The sequence below is a fragment of the Suncus etruscus genome, chromosome 1 (genome assembly GCF_024139225.1).
Source record: "Suncus etruscus isolate mSunEtr1 chromosome 1, mSunEtr1.pri.cur, whole genome shotgun sequence".
NCBI lineage: Eukaryota > Metazoa > Chordata > Mammalia > Eulipotyphla > Soricidae > Suncus > Suncus etruscus.
In genome coordinates, this window is record NC_064848.1 from 192,787,727 (window position 1) to 192,808,094 (window position 20,368).

Consider the following 20,368-nt stretch of genomic DNA (forward strand, 5'->3'; position numbering starts at 1 on the left):
CTGTGTTCCCAGGAAGAGCCATCAGCATCTTCCCCACAGATCAGTGGCCCACAGCATGCTCAACTGAACCCAGACTGGGGTTCCAGGGACCTTGCCAGAGTTCAGGAGGGTCAGGCTGTCCTGTGTAACAACAACAACAACAACAACAAAAAGGGAATTGATGTCATTTGAGTACAGAATTTCCAGCTTATATGGTGTGGTGATCAACTACCATACTTGGGGCCTCTGGGAGGAGAGATGATGAAGCCACTTTCTGGCCCTGAGGAGCACTGGAGTCAGTGGGAAACCTGCAACCATCAGGCATTTCTATGCAAGGACAAACTGCTGAGAACTCACTAAGTGCCATGCATTGTTCTAAGTCTCATTGGAACAGAAATTCCTCCAACCTCCCCATTTTTTCAGATGAAAAACTGAAGCACAAGGGATCAGTCACAGAAATGGTAAGATTGGAAGCAGCATCAGCTCACAGGGATCCGCCCCTGGATTGACATCAGGATAAAGCCATGAGTGTCTGAAACAGCAGGAAGATTAAGACCAGTATTGGAGCTGAATTTTATAGAGCAGGTTTTTTATTTGTTGTTTGTTTGTTTGTTTGTTTCTGGGTTTTGGGCCACACCTGGCTGTGCTCAGGGATCACTCCTGGTTTCTGCACTTAGAAATCGCTCCCAGGGCTGGAGAGATAGCACAGCTGTAGGACATTTGCCTTGCATGTGGCTGATCCATGACAGACGGTGGTTCGATTCCTGGCATCCCATATGGTCCCCCGAGCCTGCCAGGAGTGATTTCTGAGCATAGAGCCAGGAGTAACCCCTGAACACTGCCAGGTGTGATTCCCACCAACCCCCCCCCCCAAAAAAAAAAAGAAAAAGAAATCGCTCCTGGCAGGCTGTGCTATCTCTTCAGCCCTATAGAGCTTTCTTTCTTTCTTTCTTTCTTTCTTTCTTTCTTTCTTTCTTTCTTTCTTTCTTTCTTTCTTTTCTTTGTTTCTTTCTTTCTTTCTTTCTTTCTTTCTTTCTTTCTTTCTTTCTTTCTTTCTTTCTTTCTTTCTTTCTTTCTTTCTTTCTTTCTTTCTTTCTTTCTTTCTTTCTTTCTTTCTTTCTTTCTTTCTTTCTTTCTTTCTTTCTTTCTTTCTCTTTCTTTCTTTCTTTCTTACTCTTTCGCTGTCTCACTAAATGGCGCCATCGATTCACTTCTGCTGCATGTATGTTCCAGAATAATATTGACTCCTCAGAGTGTGGCTTTGCTCTGTGGGATCCAACTGTGAAATGAGATGTAGGTGAAAGGTCTTGAAGATGCTCAGTCACTAAGTGGGTACCTGCCTTGTCAGCAGGAAGGTACGAGTTCCACCGCTGGGATTTCCACATGCACCCAACTCTGCCATCTGAGCTTATGGACCCATAAAGAGTGCATCCCACACACATACCCCCTTATAATATAGATGCAGGAGTCAGAGTGATAGCACGGCAGGTAGGGCATTTGCCCTGTACACAACTGACCTAGTTCGATCCTCAGCATCCCAAAGGGTTCCCTGAATCTTCCGGAGTAATTGCTGAGCACACACCCAGGAGTAACTCCTGAGCAAAAACAGTAGATGCAGGTAGTAGAGATTGTAGGTAAGAAACATCTTGGGTAGAGTGATAGCATAGCGGTAGGGCATTTACCTTGCACATGGCTGACCTGGGACATACCCAGGTTTTATCCCCTGTATACCATAGGGTCCCCTGAGCCTGCCAGGAGCAATTTCTGAATGCAGATCCAGGAGTAACCCCTGAGCACTGCCAGGTGTGGCCTTAAAACTAAAAGAAAAGAGAGAGACATCTTCCGTGATACGTGAAACCCATCTTGCTGTATTGTCAATGCTGCAGTCTCAAGGCAGATGCTCCAAAGCCAATACCAAGCCCAAATTCTTCCTCTCAGGCATATTCCCCCGACCCCCAAATTGTGTGTGCCCTCCTTAAACCAGGAAAACAGGAATCTGTAATTCCTCTTGTCTCCAGTGCTACAATACTCTGACAGGAGTATGCAGATAGCTGGGTGAGACACCCTTAATCTTGTCCTTGTCTTTCCACAGCTCCAGTTTCCTGATCTATGAGAGGTGCTGAACACTTCTTGCCTGTTTCCTCATGAAGCAGGACTGAGGAAGAATGGTGCATGTGAGCACATCCAGTGTCATTTGGAAGTGCTTCCCAGGCTCCCATACCAGGCAATTGACTCCAATGTATCCCTCCTCCATCCCTGCTTGAGTAGCAATGACCACAGCAGAGCCATGTTGGACCCGGAAGATTTGAGGAAAGAGTTTAATCCTGACTGTGAAGAGGGGTTCAGCTCTCCCTGAGCCTCATCCCTGCACTGGGAAGTGGCAGGCCACCTATTTTCAAGGTGGCTGGTAGTTTCTCCAAGCCAACAAATTCTGTCTTCTGCACTCAAGCCAGTTTGTATGTGGGGAAACTGAGGCACAGAGAAACACAGTGACCTGCCCAAGAATGTGCCTTTTAGGATCCTTCCAGCCTGTCAATCCCAGCCCAGGAGATGGGCAGGCAAGTGATTAGAAAAGGCTAGAAAAGGGGCCGGAGAGATAGCATGAAGGTAAGGCGTTTGCCTTTCATGCAGGAGGTCATCAGTTCGAATCCCGACGTCCCATATGGTCCCCGTGCCTGCCAGGAGCAATTTCTGAGCGTGGAGCCAGGAATAACCCCTGAGCACTGCCGGGTGTGACCCAAAAATCACACACACACACAAAAAGAGGCTAGAAAAATGGAGAAGGGAGAACACTGGGGTGCTGACACCCAGTCCTGGCTTAAGAGCTTAAAAGCCTTCTGCAGGAGCGCCCCCCTGCTGGTCATCAGAGCTGCTGGACGGCGCGTCTGGACCACGAGCCCCTTAGTACTTGGCAAACCCAGAGAGCAGAGGAAGAAGTGGGTCGCTCAAAGGCTTCCAGAGAACTGGGGGTTTTGAGGTTTCCCAGTCCTCCTGGCCTGCCTCGTAGAGCCCTCCAGCTCCCCTTTCCTTCAGCATTCCTGAGTGGGGAGGGAAGCCTCCTCCAGGCCCTCCACAGAGCTGAGCTTATCTCTAATGAGTGAAGATGCAACTTCTAATGAGTGAAGATGCCGGAAAGATAGCACAGCGGTAGGGCGTTTGCCTTGCACGCAGCCGACCCAAGAAGAATTGGGTTTGATTCCTGGCATCCCATATGGTCCCCTGATCCTGCCAGGAGCGATTTCTGAGCAGAGAGCCAGGAGTAATCCCTGAGCGCCACCGGGTGTCCCCCCCCCCCAAAAAAGAGGAAGGAATGAACGAACAAACGAAAGATGGAATGAAGGAACTAAGAGAAAAAAAGAGGAAGGAAGAAAAAAGAAAGATGAAGTAAGGAAGAAAATGAAAGAAAGGAAGAAGGAAAGAAAGAGAAAGAATGAAGGAAGGAAAGGAAGGAAATGAAAGGAAGAAAGAAGGAAGGGGGGCTGGAGCCATATCACAGCAGGTAGAGTCTGTGCCTTGCACACAGCCAACTTGGGTTTAATTCCTGTATCCCGTATGGTCCCTGAACCTTCCTCAGCACCAGGAGTGATTTCTGAGCTCAGAGTCAGTAAATCCTGAGCACCACCGGGTGTGTCCTACTGAAACAAAACAGAAGGAAGGAAGGAAGGAAGGAAGGAAGGAAGGAAGGAAGGAAGGAAGGAAGGAAGGAAGGAAGGAAGGAAGGAAGGAAGGAAGGAAGGAAGGAAGGAAGGAAGGAAGGAAGGAAGGGAGAATATTTCAGAGAAAATATTTTTCAGAGAAAAGGGGAACTGTACTCTACTTTTTTCTCAGCTCATCCAAAGGCCCAGACTCTTCTCTCTGAAGAAACTGAATCTTGAGGCTGGAGCGATAGCACAGTGGTAGGCCATTTGCTTTGCATGCTGCTGCCCAGGACAGACCTGGATTTGATCCCTGGTGTCCCTTATGGTTCCCCCGAGCCAGGAACGATTTTTGAGCCCAGTTCCCCCGAGCCAGGAACGATTTTTGAGCCCAGAGCCAGGAGCGTCACCTGGTGTGGCTCAAAAACTGGGGCAGATATTTTCTCTCTCTCTCTCTCTGTCTGTGTGTCTCTCTCTCGCGCTCTCTCTCTCTCTCTCTCTCTCTCTCTCTCTTAATCTCTCTCTGTTTATTTTTTCCTTTTAGACACTGTAGTTTGCAAATTGTTACTGAAGGGGTATCATGCATATCATGTTACCTCCTTTCAGCACCCAGTTCTTGTCCAGAGTAATTATTTCCAACTATCATTGTCATCACGGTCCCTTCTCTGCCCTAACTACACTTGAGAGGGGCATTTTTGTTTGTTTTTTGGGAGGACCACACCCAGTGGCACTCAGGAGTTACTCCTGGCTCTGTGCTCAGAAATCACTCCTGAAAGGCTCAGGGGACCATATAGAATGCTGGAGACCAAACCCAGGTCAGCTGTGTGCAAGACAAATACTCTAACCACTGTGCTATTTTTCCAACCTTCAAAGGGGCTTTTTTGTGGGGAGGCATGCCTGGTGGTACTTGGGATTATTCCTAGCTATGTGCTCAAAAATCACTCCTGGCAGGCTCAGGGGACCACATGGGATGCAGGAAATCAAACCCGGGTTTGTACTGTGTTGGCCTCATACAAGGCAATCACCCTACTTCTGTACTATCACTCTAACCCCTTGAGGGGTTATTTTTATCCTTCTCACCCTTCCTGAGTACTTTCCCCATGGGAACAACCCCACCTTCCCAGCAGTCAGCTTCAACGCTTTAGAGACTGGTTGGAGTGAGGAACTGAATAGAGGCACAGTAGCTCAAATGTGGACCTTGGCAAGCCTGCAGCCAAAGTGTGTGTGTCCAGGACATGCCTCGCCAACCATGGCAGGGGAGGGGGCAATCGGTCAAAGTCGATTGCATATAAAGATGCGAAGAACAGGGCCCAGGGATAGTGCTAGGTTAAAGTGCTGGTCTTGCCTCCAGAGGTCCTTGTTCCATTCCCTGCACCACACATATGATTCCCTGAGCCCTGCCTGGAATGATCTCAAACCACAGTGCAATGCTGGGTATGGCCAAAACACCAAAAACAAACAAACAAAAAAAACGATAGTGCCCATGTTGGGGGTTGCTACTGATGCCCTGGGGGATCCACTTTCCCTACAAACCCTAATTGGAGCCCCAGTACCCCTTCTCTAGATACATTCTGTGCTTCTTCCATGGCGGATTATGAGATGATTGTAAAGAGCTGTAGTGCGGGGGAGGCGAGTAGAGGGGCCTGCCCTGCTCCCCTGTCCCTGAGCCACACTTCCATCTTCCCATGCCACTCCCAAAAGGGCCAGCAGGTGTCACTGCAGTCCCGACCATTCTCCCAGGCTCCTATTCTGAGCTGTGGGGAACCAGGGGATGCCCAGAGGTGGGACCTCATTTCCCAGGATCCCCCGACATCCTCCCCATCACCACACACAGGAAGAGTCCAGTGGAGAGGAGGGTCTTGTGGACTGTCTCTGGAGACCACTTCAGGAGTGAGCTGTGGTCAGCAAATGTCCAAGCTCATGGTTAGGGGTCACACAGAGAGGCTGGAGAGCCAGAAATTCCTTTCTTCCTTCCAACCCAGATGGCTCCTCTGTGTGTGTGTGTGTGTGTGTGTGTGTGTGTGTGTGTGTGTGTGTCTGTGTGTCTGTGTGTCTGTGTGTCTGTGTCTGTGTGTCTGTGTCTGTGTGTCTGTGTGTCTGTGTGTCTCCCATAACCCATCTAACCATCAACTTTGAGTTCTGGGAGGTAAATCTTGGTGACTGCTGAGGGTTTCTTGGGCTCAGGACTTGCTGATAAGTCAGAAGCTGCCAAGCTAGCTCTAAGTCAGGAAGACTTCCTGAAGGAGGTGAGTGTGGTCCCAAGAGATTTCTTCATTGGGGACAAAGCAATAGCACAGTGGATAGGACATTTGCCTTGCACACAGCCCATCCAGATTCGATCAAGCCAGAAGTAACCCCTGAGCAAGACTGAGTGTGGCCCCAAAAATAAAACAACAAACAAAAAAAGAAAATGACATGAAATGATATTAATTCTTCTAATACATAGATACTATGTATTTTATTTGTGTTAATAAGTTATATAATAAATAATAGAAATGGATCAGAGAGATAGCACAACAGTAGGGTGGTGTGCCTTGTACACATTTGCCTTGCACTCGGCCAACAGAGGATGGACCCTGGTTTGATTCCCAGTATCCCATATGGTCCCCTGATACTTCTAGGAGATTTTTCTGAGTGCAGAGCCAGGAGTAACCCCTGAGCACTGCCGGGTGTGACCCCCCCCAAAAACCCAATAAATAAATAAATAAATAAATAAATAAATAAATAAATAAATAATAGAAACAAAATGGTCGCAATGTGAAAAGAAATTCCTTCATGGCTCTGGTTTTGTTTTCTTGGGGCAGTGGGCACACCCAGCGGTGCCAGGGGTTAGTACTGGCTTTGTGCTCAGAAATTACTCTTGGCAGGCTCATGGTACCATATGTTATGCTGAGGATAGAACCCGGGTTGACCGTGTGCAAAGCAAACACTCTCCCCATCATGCTATCACTCCAGCCCCCATGGCTCTGTTTTGTATGAATAGGGGAATCTGGGGCCGACTTGGGCTTCAATATTATGGGTGGGGGGAGGAATACTGATAGGCAAGTGCACTGACCATTTGGGTGGAGAAACCTGAGATCAGAGGGGTCTTCCCAAGACTTGAACTCATCCCCCACTGCCTCCCCCTTTCTATCACCACTCTCATCCCTGCACTGCCTCACACATCCATCTGGGCAATGCTGCCCTGGGTTGGACATGTGCCTTTTGGTTATCACTTTCTGGAAGCAAGACTTGAAAGCAAGACTTAAAAGACTCGAATCAAGGCCCCTGGGATGGGGCCTGACCTAGGAAGGGACCAGGAACAACATGAGAACTGGTACAAGCAGTTGCTGCATCCAGGATTAAGATGCTTGCTTTGAAGATAGTACTGTGGGGAGGGCATTTGCCTTGCATGGGGTCAACCCTGGTTCGATCCCTGACCTCACAGGTCTCCAGAACACCACCAGGAGTGATTCCTGAGTGTAGAGGCAGAAGTAAGCCCTGAGCATTCATTAAATATGACCCCAAAACAAACAAAAATGACACCCACCTCAGGGGTTGGAGCAATAAATAACACAGTGGGTAGGACACTTGTCTTACATGTATCTGACCTAGGTTTGATACCTGGCATCCCACGTGGGCCCTGAGACCTGCCAGGACTAATTCCCTGAGACCTGCCAGAAATAATTATTGAGTGCAGAGTCAGGAGTTAGCCTTGAGTACAAAGCCAGGAGTAATTCCTGAGCACTGCCAGGTGTGGCCACAAATACAAAATAAAAATTACTATGGCAGGAACAAAAAAAGGAAGTTAAGGACAAAGGTTGGTGGTATAGGATGTACTCTGAGAACATTTGTGGAGGGAGGTCGACACTGGCGGTGGGATTGGCCCTGATTCACTGTATGTATGAAATCCAACCATGAAGGACTCTGTAAGTCATAGTGGTTTCAATAAAATAAAATTAAAATTAAAAAGACAGGGCCAAATAGGTAGCACAGTGGTAGAGCGTTTGCCTTACACGGGGCTGACCCAGGACAGATCTGGGTTTGATTTCCAGCCTCCCATATGGTCCCCTGAGCCTGCCAGGAGTGATTTCTGAGCGCAGAGCCAAGAGTAACCCCTGAGCACTGTCAGGTATGGCCGCAAAGCCAAAAATAAATAAATAATAAATAAAATTAAAAAGACAAAGAAAAGGGAGTCGAGGGAAACATCCACCCTCCCCGACCCCAGACAGCCATTCCCAGGAGAGAGCCCTCCATGACTCTTACCAGGAACCCCAGAAAACATCTCCAAGTGGGGGCACACAGAGGAGGTATGTCTCAGAGGACACCAAGACTTCTTCTGTCCAAGCTCATCTCTGCGGGCTGTCTGACCCTCAGCAGGAATAGAGATGACTGGAACATACCAGGCTCTAGTGTGCACCCCTGAATGTCCTCTCAGCCCGTCCATTCTGAGAATTTTTGGGGGGGGGCTGCTCATTGTTTCTTTAGGGGTCAGGGGGTCTACACCTGGCAGTACTGGACATTACTTCCAACTGTGGTTGGGGGTTGTTCCTAACATGTTTGGGGGGACCCTGTGGGGGTGGATTCTGGGGCTCCCACATGTAAAGTCTATGCTGACACTGAGCTTCCTTGGGGGGCCTCACCAATGGCTTCCTCCTAACCCAGCCCAACCTCTCCTGGGGCTTTAGGGACTGTCTCTGTGAGTGAGTGCAGGCTCCAGTTTGAGGGGTGCAGAAAGCCAGGGGACATGGCTGCTTATTTTCTGCAGGGTAGACAGATGTAGTGAAGGGAGTCTATATCTGGGGATGCACACCCCCCCCAGGTCCCATGATCCCAAAGTGCTTCCATAGCTTCCAAGTACCCACACCTCCACAGGTGTTGTAGCATGTTCTGTGTCCCCCAAGCACACTGGCTAGTAGGGTCAATGAACCCGAATCTCCCCATCCACTTCCTCTGTGTTTGTGGGGGTGGCACCGCCTGAGATCAGCCCTGGGATAGGATCAGAGACAAGCGGCCACCCCTCCTGATGCCTCAAGATCCCCCCCCCTCTTGTGACATGGCCTAGAGCACTTCAGAGAACACCCCCAGACTCCTGCCCGCTTTCCAGCAACCCCGCTGCTCAGTTCAAGCTCGCGGTGGTGGCCATGGCTAGGCCATTTTTTTTCTGCCACTGGTACCCCAAACTCCATTTGTAACCCCCAGGTGGGGGTGCCAGGGCCAGCCGGGCAGCCACGGGTGGGGGCTCCCCTAACTGTAGAGGCTAGCCTGACACGCCCAGCAACACATGTCCCCTTTGTGGCAGGGCTTTCTGCGGTGCTTAAAGGCCACTGTGAAAAGAGCAGGGCTGGTTCCCGCTGCCCAGCCGGTCTCCTGGCAACACGCCCGGCAGGAGGCCTTTCTCTTAGGGGGCCCCACCTCCTGGCCCCCCTCCACTGTCCCCTCTCTCTCTTCCCCCCTGCGTCTCGTGTTGTGTGTCACTAAAACTCCAGGCCGGGCCACTTCGCAGCCAGCGCGCCAGCCCTCTGAGGCCAGTTCTCTTGGGGCAGTTTAGGCCCCTGGCCTGGGCTGGGGAGGCTCGATGGGGTCAGGCCCCCCGACGAGAGGAGGCTTTGTGCTCTGCAGCGAGGCTTAAACTCGGCTTGGCAATGCCGCACTTTTGCACTTTAGCCAGTACCCCTCTTTTCTTCCTGCTTCCCGCCAGGTCCTGGTTTGCAGTGTCTTGAACCTACCAAGAGCGCCATGGGTGGCACTGCCAACCCTGCTATCTCAGGCTTGGACACCACATCCTCTCCCCTAGGGGGTGGATGTCCACTGATGCCCCGGCTGGTGGAGGCTGAGCCACATGGGTAGAGGGAGAGGGCCATTTTATCAGCTGCACGGAGAGACTGGGAAGACTCTTCTGTTAACTGGGGCCCAGAGAGGGTGAGGGCCTGGCCTACAGACACACAAACTAGTTGGGCACCCCCCTGGCCCTGCTTTGGCTCTGTCCTCTGTGGCTATCTGCAGGCCTCACTGGAAAGGAACACCTGAGGAGTTGGAGTGGAGTGACAGTGGGAATCACTCTGGATGTTTGCCTGGGTTCAACCTCCAGTCCTCCATATTATGGTACCCTGAGCACTGTGAGTAGGAATCCCAGATGCAGAGCCAGCGTTGAGCACTTTCGGATGTGGCCCAAAACAAAGAGATAAAAGGAGCATTAGAGGGGCTGGAGAGATAGCATGGAGGATAAGACGTTTGCCTTTTATGCAGAAGGTATTGGTTCAAATCCCGGTATCCTATATAGTCCCCCATGTCTGCCAGGAGCGATTTCTGAGCGTGGAGCCAGGAGTAATCCCTACCGGGTGTGACCCAAAAACAAAACAAACAAACAAACAAAAAACAAAACAAAAACAAAAAAGGAGCATTGGAACTCTACCCTACACTGACATGACCTGTCTATCTCTCCATCCCTTCTTGTCCAGAATCTTCCTAGCTCCTCTGGATAGTGGGAAGTGGGGGCACCTAAGCTTCCTTTTCATGCCACTTTGGAGTCAAAGGCCTTGCAGCCTGGGGCAGGGCTGCCCTGTCATCCAGAACCTTTATGGGTGAGCAAGAGCCCCATCTTTGGTTAGCTCCCACTGGTAGGTCGTGGCTACAGTGGCTTCCAGATTCAAGTCTGGTGCTCGCCCTTTCTGCCGAGCACCAAGAGTCCCTGAGCATAGAGGCTGGCACAGGGAGGCACCCTGACTGTGAGCCCATTGTCCCCATCACACAGGCTTTTCAGAGCTAGACATTTCTATGCTGGGGGGAGAGCCCAGGGGAGAGGAGTGGAGGGGAAGGGAAAGCAGGGGAGAGGAGAGGTTTCCAAGCCACCATGTTCCCTGCTAAACACCAGTTTCCCTTTTCTCCTCTTCCGTTCTATTCCCTTCGTTCCCCCATTCCCTTCCCCCTCTCTCCTCTCTTCTCTCCTAGTCTCCTTTCCCCTCCCCTGATCTCCCCTACTTTCTTCTCCCTTCTCATCCTCTCTCTCCTTTTCTCCCCTCTCTCATTCCCTGCTCTTCTCTCCTCTCCTCTCCTCTCCCCATTCTCTTCTCCACTCACTGCACTCAGTGTGTTTCTATCAATGAAAAAAGAAGCTTTGTATTACTAGGATAGATTTTTTTCTCCTGGACTAGGAGTGAGGGAGATGGAATAGAGAATGAAGAAATGAATTTCTTCCTGAGACTCTTTTTTCTTTTTCTTTTTTTTTTTTTTTTTGTGTGTGTGGGTGTTTTTTGGGTCACACCTGGCAGTGCTCAGGGGTTATTCCTGGCTCCAGGCTCAGAAATTGCTCCTGGCAGGCACAGGGGACCATATGGGACACTGGGATTTGAACTGACGACCTTCTGCATGAAAGGCAAACACCTTACCTCCATGCTATCTCCCTGGCCCCTGAGACTCTTTTTTTTTTTTGGTTTTTGGGTCACACCCTGTGGTGCTCAGGGGTTACTCCTGGCTGTCTGCTCAGAAATAGCTCCTGGCAGGCACAGGGGACCATATGGGATTCGAACCAACCACCTTTGGTCCTGGATCGGCTGCTTGCAAGGCAAACGCCGCTGTGCTATCTCTTCAGGCCCGAGACTCTTTTTTCACACCCTGCTGCCAGCCCATCTTCTGTCACCACCAGTCTTTGAAATAGTCTTGAAATTCCAGCTGTGGCTGCATTATATTTCTGTTGTCAGTTCTGGGCTTTGTCCACTTCTTTCTTTGCCCCTTCCAAAAAGCCACAGTGGGCTTTGGACTGATTTAGGGCCATGCCCAGTCCTTCTCTCTTTACCTATGTCTTCTCTAGAAGAAAATAAAATCTGTCTTGCCCAAGACACATTCTCTTTCACATATTCTGCCCCCTTAGTGTTCAGAACTAAAGGCTGAGGAGCTGGGGACAAGCTGGGAAGCAAGGAGGGCACAACAGGAAAATGGCCACCGGACCCCATCATGGATGTCTGGACCAACACTTGGGCCCCTTCTATTCATAATGGTGGGTTTGAATGGCTGGAACTTCAGGAGATGATGTAAAGCCAAGTCCAGAAGAGAAAGACAATGGCTGGATGTTTCTCCATAAGTGGAGCATAAACAATCAGACTAAGAACTCAAGGCAGTAGCAGGTCAGGAAAGCGACGCTTGCAAAGGGGAAGAACCAAGATGGTACTGAGACTAGGTGCGGGGGCGAAGCAGTGCTCGCAAACACCATAACTTAATGAAAGTCCACTTGAAAGCATTTGGGAGGAACTGCAATTGGACCCTGGAAGATCACAGAGCTGAGGTGTGATGAGAAAGCAGCACAGTAAAATCCTTTGGCCATGGTCATAGCAGGAGCCAGGATTTGCTGTTTAGTTTGGTTTGGTGACACCTAGCAGTGCTCCGGTCCCCTGAATGACCCCTACTGGGGATTGAACCTGAAGCCTTCTGCATGCCTGGAAGCTCTTTTCCTGGCTCCTGGCTCCCTTCTGTTATTTTTTATTATTGTGTTTTGATTTGGGGGCTATGCTCAGTGGTGCTCAGGTTTTATTCCTGGCTTTGTATTCTGGGATCTTTCTTGGGGAAACTTATGCAATTTTGGTGATGGAATCAGGGTTGATTGTGTGCAAGGCAAAGGCCTTCCCCACTGTTCTATTTTCTCTGCCCCCTTCAGTGATTTTCAGTCTCTTCCACCTGTAGAAGATACTAAAAAAGAGGTGAAACTCAGTATGCAGTCTTTGTCCCTCCCTGATTCCAAACTTGTCCATCAGCCCAGAAACTTCTCTGGAGCCATTAGCAGTCCAGCTGCAGGGGCCAGAGGATCAGAAAGAAACAGCACCAGGTGAAATTCTATTTGAGTCTCATTTTCAGCCCAGCTTGACTCTACCCTTTCCTTTGGTTATTTCTTTTCCTCCAAAGCTACCTCATCATAAATTTGCAAGCTCCTGGCTCCAATGGCAATCTTTCAGACTAACCTCCCAAAACAAGAAAAAGAAGCCCCAAAAGTCAACAACCCCAAATAAAAGCACCTCCATTGTGAGTCTATCAATGACCTTGAATCTAAGTACCCTTGACTGGAGGCCATGGGTAGGAAAAGGAAAGACTCCTGCTTCCTCTCCTCCTCAGCCACCTCCTCCAGGCAGCTTCAAATACCTGATCGTAACATAGTCAGCACCTGGCTTCATGCTCGTGCACCACCTGGGCCCAAAAAATAGAAAAAAGAAAGAACTCTTTTTTTGGGGGTGGGGGTGTTGAGGCACATCTGGTGGCACTCAGGGGTTACTCCTGGCTCTGCACTCAGAAACTGCTCCTGGCAGGCTTGGGAACCATATGGGATTCTGGGGATCAATCCTGTGTCAGCTATTTGCAAGACAAAAACAGTCCTACTGCTGTGTTATCATTCAGTCTCCAAGAAAGAACTCTTAACAAGCTTCATTTTCAAAATCCAAAACTTTGCTTCATAGCACCCTTTTTGTTTTTGTTTTCTTTCTTGGGGTCATCAGGGCTCAGGAATCACTCTTGGCAGTGCTCAGGGGTCCATATCAAATGCTGGGGATCAAATCTGGGTTGACCAAATGTAGAGCTAGTGTCCTACCCTCTGTGTTATCTCTATGGCCCCCCAAACTGTATTTGTATGCTCTGGAATAACCTTCCTTCAGATTGACCCCAACCTTCTCCCTGCAGTGGGGTCCTTGTGTTTCTAGAGACCAGTTAGAAGCCATCTCTGAACTCCCAGGACACACTGGGCCCCTGAGGGACAAGTCTGGCTATGTCCTTGATGTCAAGAACAAGCCATGAGGCCAGCTACAAGAAAAGGAAGGGACACTTGCCCACATGCTTGCCAGTTCAAACACCACAGAGGCCACCATCCCCCCAGGCCTTGATGCTGGAGATCTCAAGCCCATCTGGAGGGGGGCGGGGGAGGAGACAAGCCTGAGGAGGGCAGGAAGAGTATGGCTTGGTTGGATTGGAGTTGAGTGTTGGCAGGAAATCTGGGCACAGAAGGCCTCAGATAGGCTTCCTGAGCCCCAAGTGGGCTCTAAGGGGAGGGGATCTGTAGAAGAGCATAATGCCAGGCAGGTATCCCTGGCCATTCGACCAGTTGCTTGACCCGAGGTCAAACTGGGTTGTTCTGGTCTGTGGGGAGAGATTAGTGGGCAGCACTCTGTGGTGGGCACACCATTGTCCTTTGACCAGAAACTTCTGTGCCAATTCCATGGGTACCCTTGGCTGGTTCTAGTTTATCTTCCATGTGTGACCCCACACAACACCCCCCACACCCACCTCCAAGCCCCCTGACATGCTAAGAAGCTTCATGCCACTGAGCTGGGGGTATAAAGGAAGTGTGAAATGGCTAGTCAGATAATACAGTTTTGGTTTTGCTTTATTTTGTTTGAAGTTTTTTTTTTTTTTTTTTTTTTTTTTTTTTGTGGAGGGGTGGAGTCGAGCCAGCAGGGGACCCTGAATTCCTGCAAATAAAACCCTCTTTCTGAGCTGCTTCCTGCCTGACTTAGTGCTAACCCAACTTAGTCCACAGTGCTCCCTAGTGTGTCCTGGAGATGGATGAATGGCTATCACCCTCCTCACACACTTGCAAATGTATGTACATGTGTGCACACATATGCAGACACACATGTGCACATGCTACCGGTGTGTAGCAGGGGAAGGCGTTGGGAGCAAGTTCACAGTCACATTTTGTCATCTAAGGCCAGTGCTAAAAATGTTGAAAATAGGGACCGGAGAGACAGCATGGAGGTAAGGCATTTGCCTTTCATGCAGAAGGACGGTGGTTTGAATCCCGGCGTCCCATATGGTCCCTGTGCCTTTCGGGGCAATTTCTGAGCATAGAGCCAGGAGTAACCCCTGATTGCTGCCAGGTGTGACTCAAAAACCAAACAACAACAACAACAACAACAACAACAAAAATGATGTTGAAAATAAAGAAAGAGGCCTTAGAGGGTATGGGGGGAGCAGTTTGTGGTATGGAACTCCACAGAAGAGGAAGGTTTTTGTTTTTTAGGTTTTTTGGCTTGTTTGTTTGGTTGGTTTTGGGCCACACCCAGCGTCGGTAGGGAGTTACTTCTAACTGGGCTCAGAAATGGTTCCTGGTAGGCTCGGGAGACATATGTGATGCTGGGGATCAAACCCAGGCCAGCCGTGTGCAAGGCAAACTCCCTGCCTACCTATAGCTTCAGCCCAAGTTTCTTTTTTGTTTTATTTTTTTTGTTTTTGTTTTTTTTTTGTTTTGTTTTGTTTTTTTATTTTTTGGGTCACACCCGGCAGCGCTCAGGGATTACTCCTGGCTCTATGCTCAGAAATCGCTCCTGGCAGACTCGGGACCATATGGGATGCCGGGATTCAAACCACCAACCTTCTGCATGCAAGGCAAACACCTTACCTCCATGCTATCTCTCCGCCCCCCCCTTTTAACTTAATTTATTTGTTTTTGGCTTGGGAATCACAGCAAACTCCTGGCTCTATGCTCAGAAATTATTCTTGGTGCTGCTCAGGTGACCATATGGGGTGCTGGGGATTGAACCCAGGTTGGCTACATGCAAGGCAAACGCCCTGCCTGCTGTGCTATCTCTCTGAGCCCTCAGAAGAGGTTTTGAGCTGGGTCCTTAAAGGCTGATGGGGCAAATCTTAGAGTCCCTTACTAAAAGGAGGAGAAGAAAAGGCAGGATTGTCTAGTCACTTCCATCACCCTTTTCCAGGGAGCATGGCAGGGTGCCTATTTAAGGTGAAAGGGAGTGCAGTTTGCCTTGCCCAGAGATGACTGGTCCCCCTTCCTTCACCTTCTCAAGGGCTTTGATCCCAAATCACTGAGCGGGTGGCAGGGAATTAGGACACTGTGACACATGCCAAGGGCCAGGCCAGGAAGGTGTTGGTGACCTCACCTTGCCCTGGGCTTCCTCCTGCCTCCCCCTAAAAGACAAACCCTGCTGATGATACCAGAGGGTCCTGCCTAGGCTTGGCCAGCCTCAGATACCCTCTCTCATCTTCTCTGTCCATCTCCAGCCCAGTTAAACTGGAGGATTGCAAAACAGATATAAGGCATCCACTAAGGAGGATGTCCACTAGACTCAAGTCCACAGAGATAGATGGGCCGCTCACCCCAAGAAGCGCTTATAGGCGACCCGCCGGATTATCAGCACCACCGGCAGAGGGTGCGCCTGAGCCAGCAGGCGCAAAAAGCAGGGCTGACACCGCCAAATAAATGCCTCTTTGAGTCCCACTGACACCCATCGCTCCCCGCCGTGCCCGACGCCTCACACTTCATGCGTTTCCAGGGCTTTTCCTCTCCCCTGGGAGGCTTGAAGCAAGCAGCGCCCCGGGTATGGCTCAGCCCGCATTTGGCTCGTGGGAGGCCCAGGACTTGTACCCCAGCTCCCCACCCTCCCCCAGCCCTACCTGTGGGAGAAATTCCTGAGCCCCGCACCCCAGCTCTCTGGCCCGCCTGCCTGCAGGTGGCTGGTTTGCACAGCCTTCGGGGCGCGCGCTCAGAACCAGTCCGCAGATCTTAAGAGGAAAATTGACAGTTGTCAGTTGGTTCCGAGCCCCGAAGCGCCGCCTGGGTAGAGTTCCCGGAGGGAGCTCCCCCTTAGGCTGGAGGCGTCTGGGGCTACACCCCCAGGCCTGCCCTTGAGGTCCGCGCCGGCTCCGGGCCGCTTACCGCCCTGGGGCCATGTCCCTGCCGGACTGCAAGCAATGAACCCTCCCGGAGTCCCTGCCTCCCGGTGCCTGCGCGCCTCGGAGCGCACAGCGCGAGGATTTCTGGCAGTCAGGGTGGGTGATGAAGGAGGGCAGGGGAGGCACCATCGCTCCGCAGGGGTACGGTCCCCGCATTTGCAGATACCCCAAGTGTATCCCATGTGTCATCTTTGGCCAGCAAGCCTGGGTGGGGCCCCTGTCCCGGGACCACCGTCTTGGCTCATACTATTCCCCCTGCGCGCATCTGGACAGGCTCGGTGCCCTCTTCCCTGCCGGGCCACCTATCAAGGGGACGGTGTTTCCGTTGGCGACACGTGGCGCGGGGCGCTCTCCCCCACCCCGCCCTGCAGGGACCATTCCTAGGTACCCACCGGCAGCGGTGGTGGGGGTGCGGGAGGAAGGGAATTAAGCCTGTGTTGAAGGAAGGACACCTGGCAGGGGAGGGGAAGGGCTCAGGAATCCCCCCCTCTCCCAGCTTTCAAGTGGAGGGAAATCCCCAGACAAACTTCCATTCTCCAAGGCGCCATGCCCGGGCCACTGCGGGTTCCCACACGGCCCCTCTCCTCCGCTCCTTTTCCCCAGGCCGCTGGCCAACAAAAGTCCGGGGTTCCACCTCCCACCCACTTGTTTCCCTGCTCCCTCCTCTTCCCAGGCTGGTGGAAGGAGGCAACGGGGCACATGTGGTCTTCTTCGGGGGCATCAATCCTGTCCACATCACCCAGGGGTAATGGTGGTTGCCTTGCTGGCTCTTTATTGGCAGTTGGAGAGGGGTCTTTGGGTTCCCCCTTTTCCCCACTCAGGGTTGGTACCTGTAGAATCTTGGGGCCCAAAGAGTACTAGCTGTGCCACACAGATTATTGGCTTGTCTGTCAGTAGCCAGGGAAAGTGTCTGAAGGGTGGTTCCGAGGTCTGGAGCAACCCCGGTTAGTTGGCAAAAGCCACCTCACCCTGGCCCATCTGGAGGAACACTGAGAGGATTTAACACATCACCCATGGGGTCCAGGTGTATCTCTCTGGCCCGGGAACCCAGGGACAACGTATCAGGATTTTCAGCAACCCCCTTTTCCAAGCACCTCCAATCGCCCACCTTGCGGGCACCTGAAGCATCTCCATTTCCTCAGCTTCCACCCCGAAAGTGCTCTCAGAGACCTCAGCGCCCTCCGGGTCCCCGTCTTCCCCCCACCCCAGCCTCTCCCCCTTGCCCCTCCTCCTCCAGCCGCCTCTGCACCTTCTGCTCCCCCACTCTATCTCGCTCTCCTCTCTCTTCTCCAGGGTCGTCCCTTTGCTCCCCTCTCCTCCCCTCCTCTTTCATCTCCTCCCCGCTCCCTCTGCTCGGAGCGCGGTGGAAGCTGTGACAAGCCCAGGCGGCTCTCCGACCCCCGTGCCTCTGGGCCAATTCCCCAAGCTCCAGGAGCCGCCGCAGCCACGTTCAGAGCGCGCTCCCCGGTCGGGCAGGGGCAGCGGGTTTGAGCCTTGGGCATGGGCGCTCCAGATCAAAGCCGGGAGCACGGGGCTCCCGCTGACCTGAACTCCACCTTGAGGAGAGAAGGCTGCTCCAAACCTCAGCAGGACTCCCAGTGGGCCCCTCCAGTCACACTCCCCCCCAAACACACACACACACACACACACACACACACACACACACACACACAGAGGCCTGCTTAGCCCCAGGGCCCATAAGGGGAGATGTGGGACTGGGGGGAGGACAGGCCACCCAAGGGACAGGGAGCAAAGCCTCTGAGCCAGGCCTCCGACTCAGCAGGGCTGACCCCGAATTCTCAGTCTCAGACTACTCGGGGCTGAGCCCTGATTCCTGGCTCGGGAAAGGAAGAGGGGAGAAATCAGGAGGCCAGGGTCCTGGGGGCGATGGGCGGGGAACTTGGGCACATTGGTTCCCCCCTTTTCTAGGAAAACGGAACATCATTACAACCCCCACGTGGGGAGTCCAGGACTGGTCAGAAAGAGGGACCCGAATTCTGCTGGGCGGGCAGAGTGAAGGGCACACTTTTCCCGGACGCCACATCGTCCCCTACCAAAATTCAACTGGGATTCGGGGGTCAGCCCCTGAACCCCTCCAGGAGGACAGAGAGAGAGAGAGCGCGCGCGCGTGGCTCCGGGGCTCTGGGGGCGCAGGAAACGCAAGTGGCGGCCGGTGTCAGTTGCAGGAAATGCAAAGGCAGCGGAGGTCCCCCGATACCGATCTGATCCCATGACAAAAGACTCAAATGACACACTCGCCTCGGTCCCCCCCGGCGCCGCCCCGCCACCAGACCTGCGAGCCCCCCGCGGGCCCGGGACGCGCATCCCCAACCGCTTTGGGAGGCCACCTATCCCCGGGGCTTGGGGTGCAGAGCGCGCGCAAGGGCTCGGGGTGGAGTGGATGGAGCCGGGGGCTTGGGGAGGGGGGCTCCAGGACGGCCATCCCCAGATGCCCTCCGAGACCCCCGAGGCTCGCACGAGCGGGAGGGTGCCAACCTCCCGCGCTGGCACCGCGCGCGACCCCTCCGGGCCTCGAGCCCCCCACGGGCGCGCACCGTCCCCTCTTGGAGAAAGGGTGCCACCCACCGTGCCCAGGGCCCCGCGGGAACGCCCAGCTGGCCCGAGCCGCCGGCGGGGGGTCCGCAGAGGCTCGGGGCGCGCCCCCCGCGCAGCTGCGCCCAGGTCGAGCCGGCGGGGCCCCCCGCGCGCGCGGGTCGGGTCGGGCCGGGCCGGGCCGGGCCGGGCCGGGCGGGGGGCCGGGCGCGGGCGTGATTGACAGGCGGGGCTCGCGTCCGCACCTCGGGCCACGCGCGCTGATTGGCTGCGGGCTGACATCCCCACGCCGGCTCCGCGCCCGGCGCGCGAGGGGGGCGGCTGCGGGCGGAGGTGCGCTCGCCACCCCAGCCCCAAAGTCATTTCCCATCTCGCGTGCACTTTGTTCCAACTATTGGGGGCGTCGCTGCCCCTCTGGATGGTCGCGGGCAAACTTCCACCCCGGCGCCGCTTCTAATGGAGCCCCACCTGCTCGGGCCGCTCCTCGGCCTCCTGCTCGCCGGCACCCGGGTCCTCGCGGGATACCCAATTTGGTGGTAAGACGCGTCGCTGGGCACCCCCGGCCGGCCTCTCTCCTCTCTCTCTGTCTCTCTTTCACCATGCGCCGAGTCCCTCCATCGGGAGGTCGTGGGTAGGGTCGCAGCTTTCTTCCCACCCGGCCACCCACCACCCATCACCACCCACCTTCCCGCACCCGCACAGCCTCCTGGATTTTCTGCGGGTGTCGCCTTCGGAAATCCTTTACTCCTGGCTCCTCGGATCATCACCATTTTTCCCTGCCACTCTGCAGAGGCCCGACTCTGCGCGCCCGGCCCGTCTCAGAAGGTCCCTCTGGCTCCTTCCTCCGTGCCAACCCTCCTCCAGCCCGTGCCCCGTGTGCCGCCTCCCTCCCTGTCGCTCCTCAGCTTCCAGTGGGGTTTTCTAGAAAGCCAGTCTTGTCCTCTCCACCCCAGGGGCCCAGCCACTCCTCTACTCCATTTTGGGGTCTTCCTGGGCAAATCCATCCTGTTCCTTCATTGCCACCCCTCGCCACCTCCACCGCCCGGCGCCTTCATTAGGGACATTTCTCTCTCTCTCCCCATCATCCCCGCTTGCTTTTCATATTTTAGACACTACTGGCTTTAGGGGTCTCCCCGAAGCGGGAGGAGACAAGGGGGTATTTTAGCCTACCCCCCCCACTCTGTTCTACGTTCATCTTGAGCCTCAAAGTGAATATGGTATTTGCTGAATCCAAGATGCCATTGAATTCGGATTTTATTCATTTATTACCGATCCATCCTGGCCCCCCAAAGAAGGGGCTCTTTGAAAAATGGAGTGGTTTCGGTGGGGGTGGATTTGTTCCTTCACACCAAACCCTATTCTCCATGTCAAATTCGTTCCTTTTGGAAAAATTAAAAATAAAACGAGCACCAAGGAGAAAGGGAGCCCCATAATTCTGTCCCTGAGAAACCTGGATACAAAAGACATTTTTAGTGCATAGGGTTGGGGAGACAGGCAGGGCATGTATGTGTGTTGGGATGAAGAAATGGGGGTCATGGGGATGAGAAATCAACAGT

The 20,368-nt window shown here is 52.9% G+C and overlaps 1 protein-coding gene across 1 annotated transcript in view; it reads left to right on the plus strand.

Annotated features, from left to right (window-relative positions):
• The first annotated feature begins 19,164 nt into the window (after positions 1 to 19,164).
• The window catches only part of WNT3 (Wnt family member 3), a 41,275-nt gene continuing 40,071 nt past the window's right edge, over positions 19,165 to 20,368 (plus strand). The window contains exon 1 of the mRNA XM_049780657.1: positions 19,165 to 19,348. Within this exon, the coding sequence (XP_049636614.1) occupies positions 19,269 to 19,348 (80 nt within the window). The 5' untranslated portion in view covers positions 19,165 to 19,268. The remainder of the gene's footprint in view (positions 19,349 to 20,368) is intronic.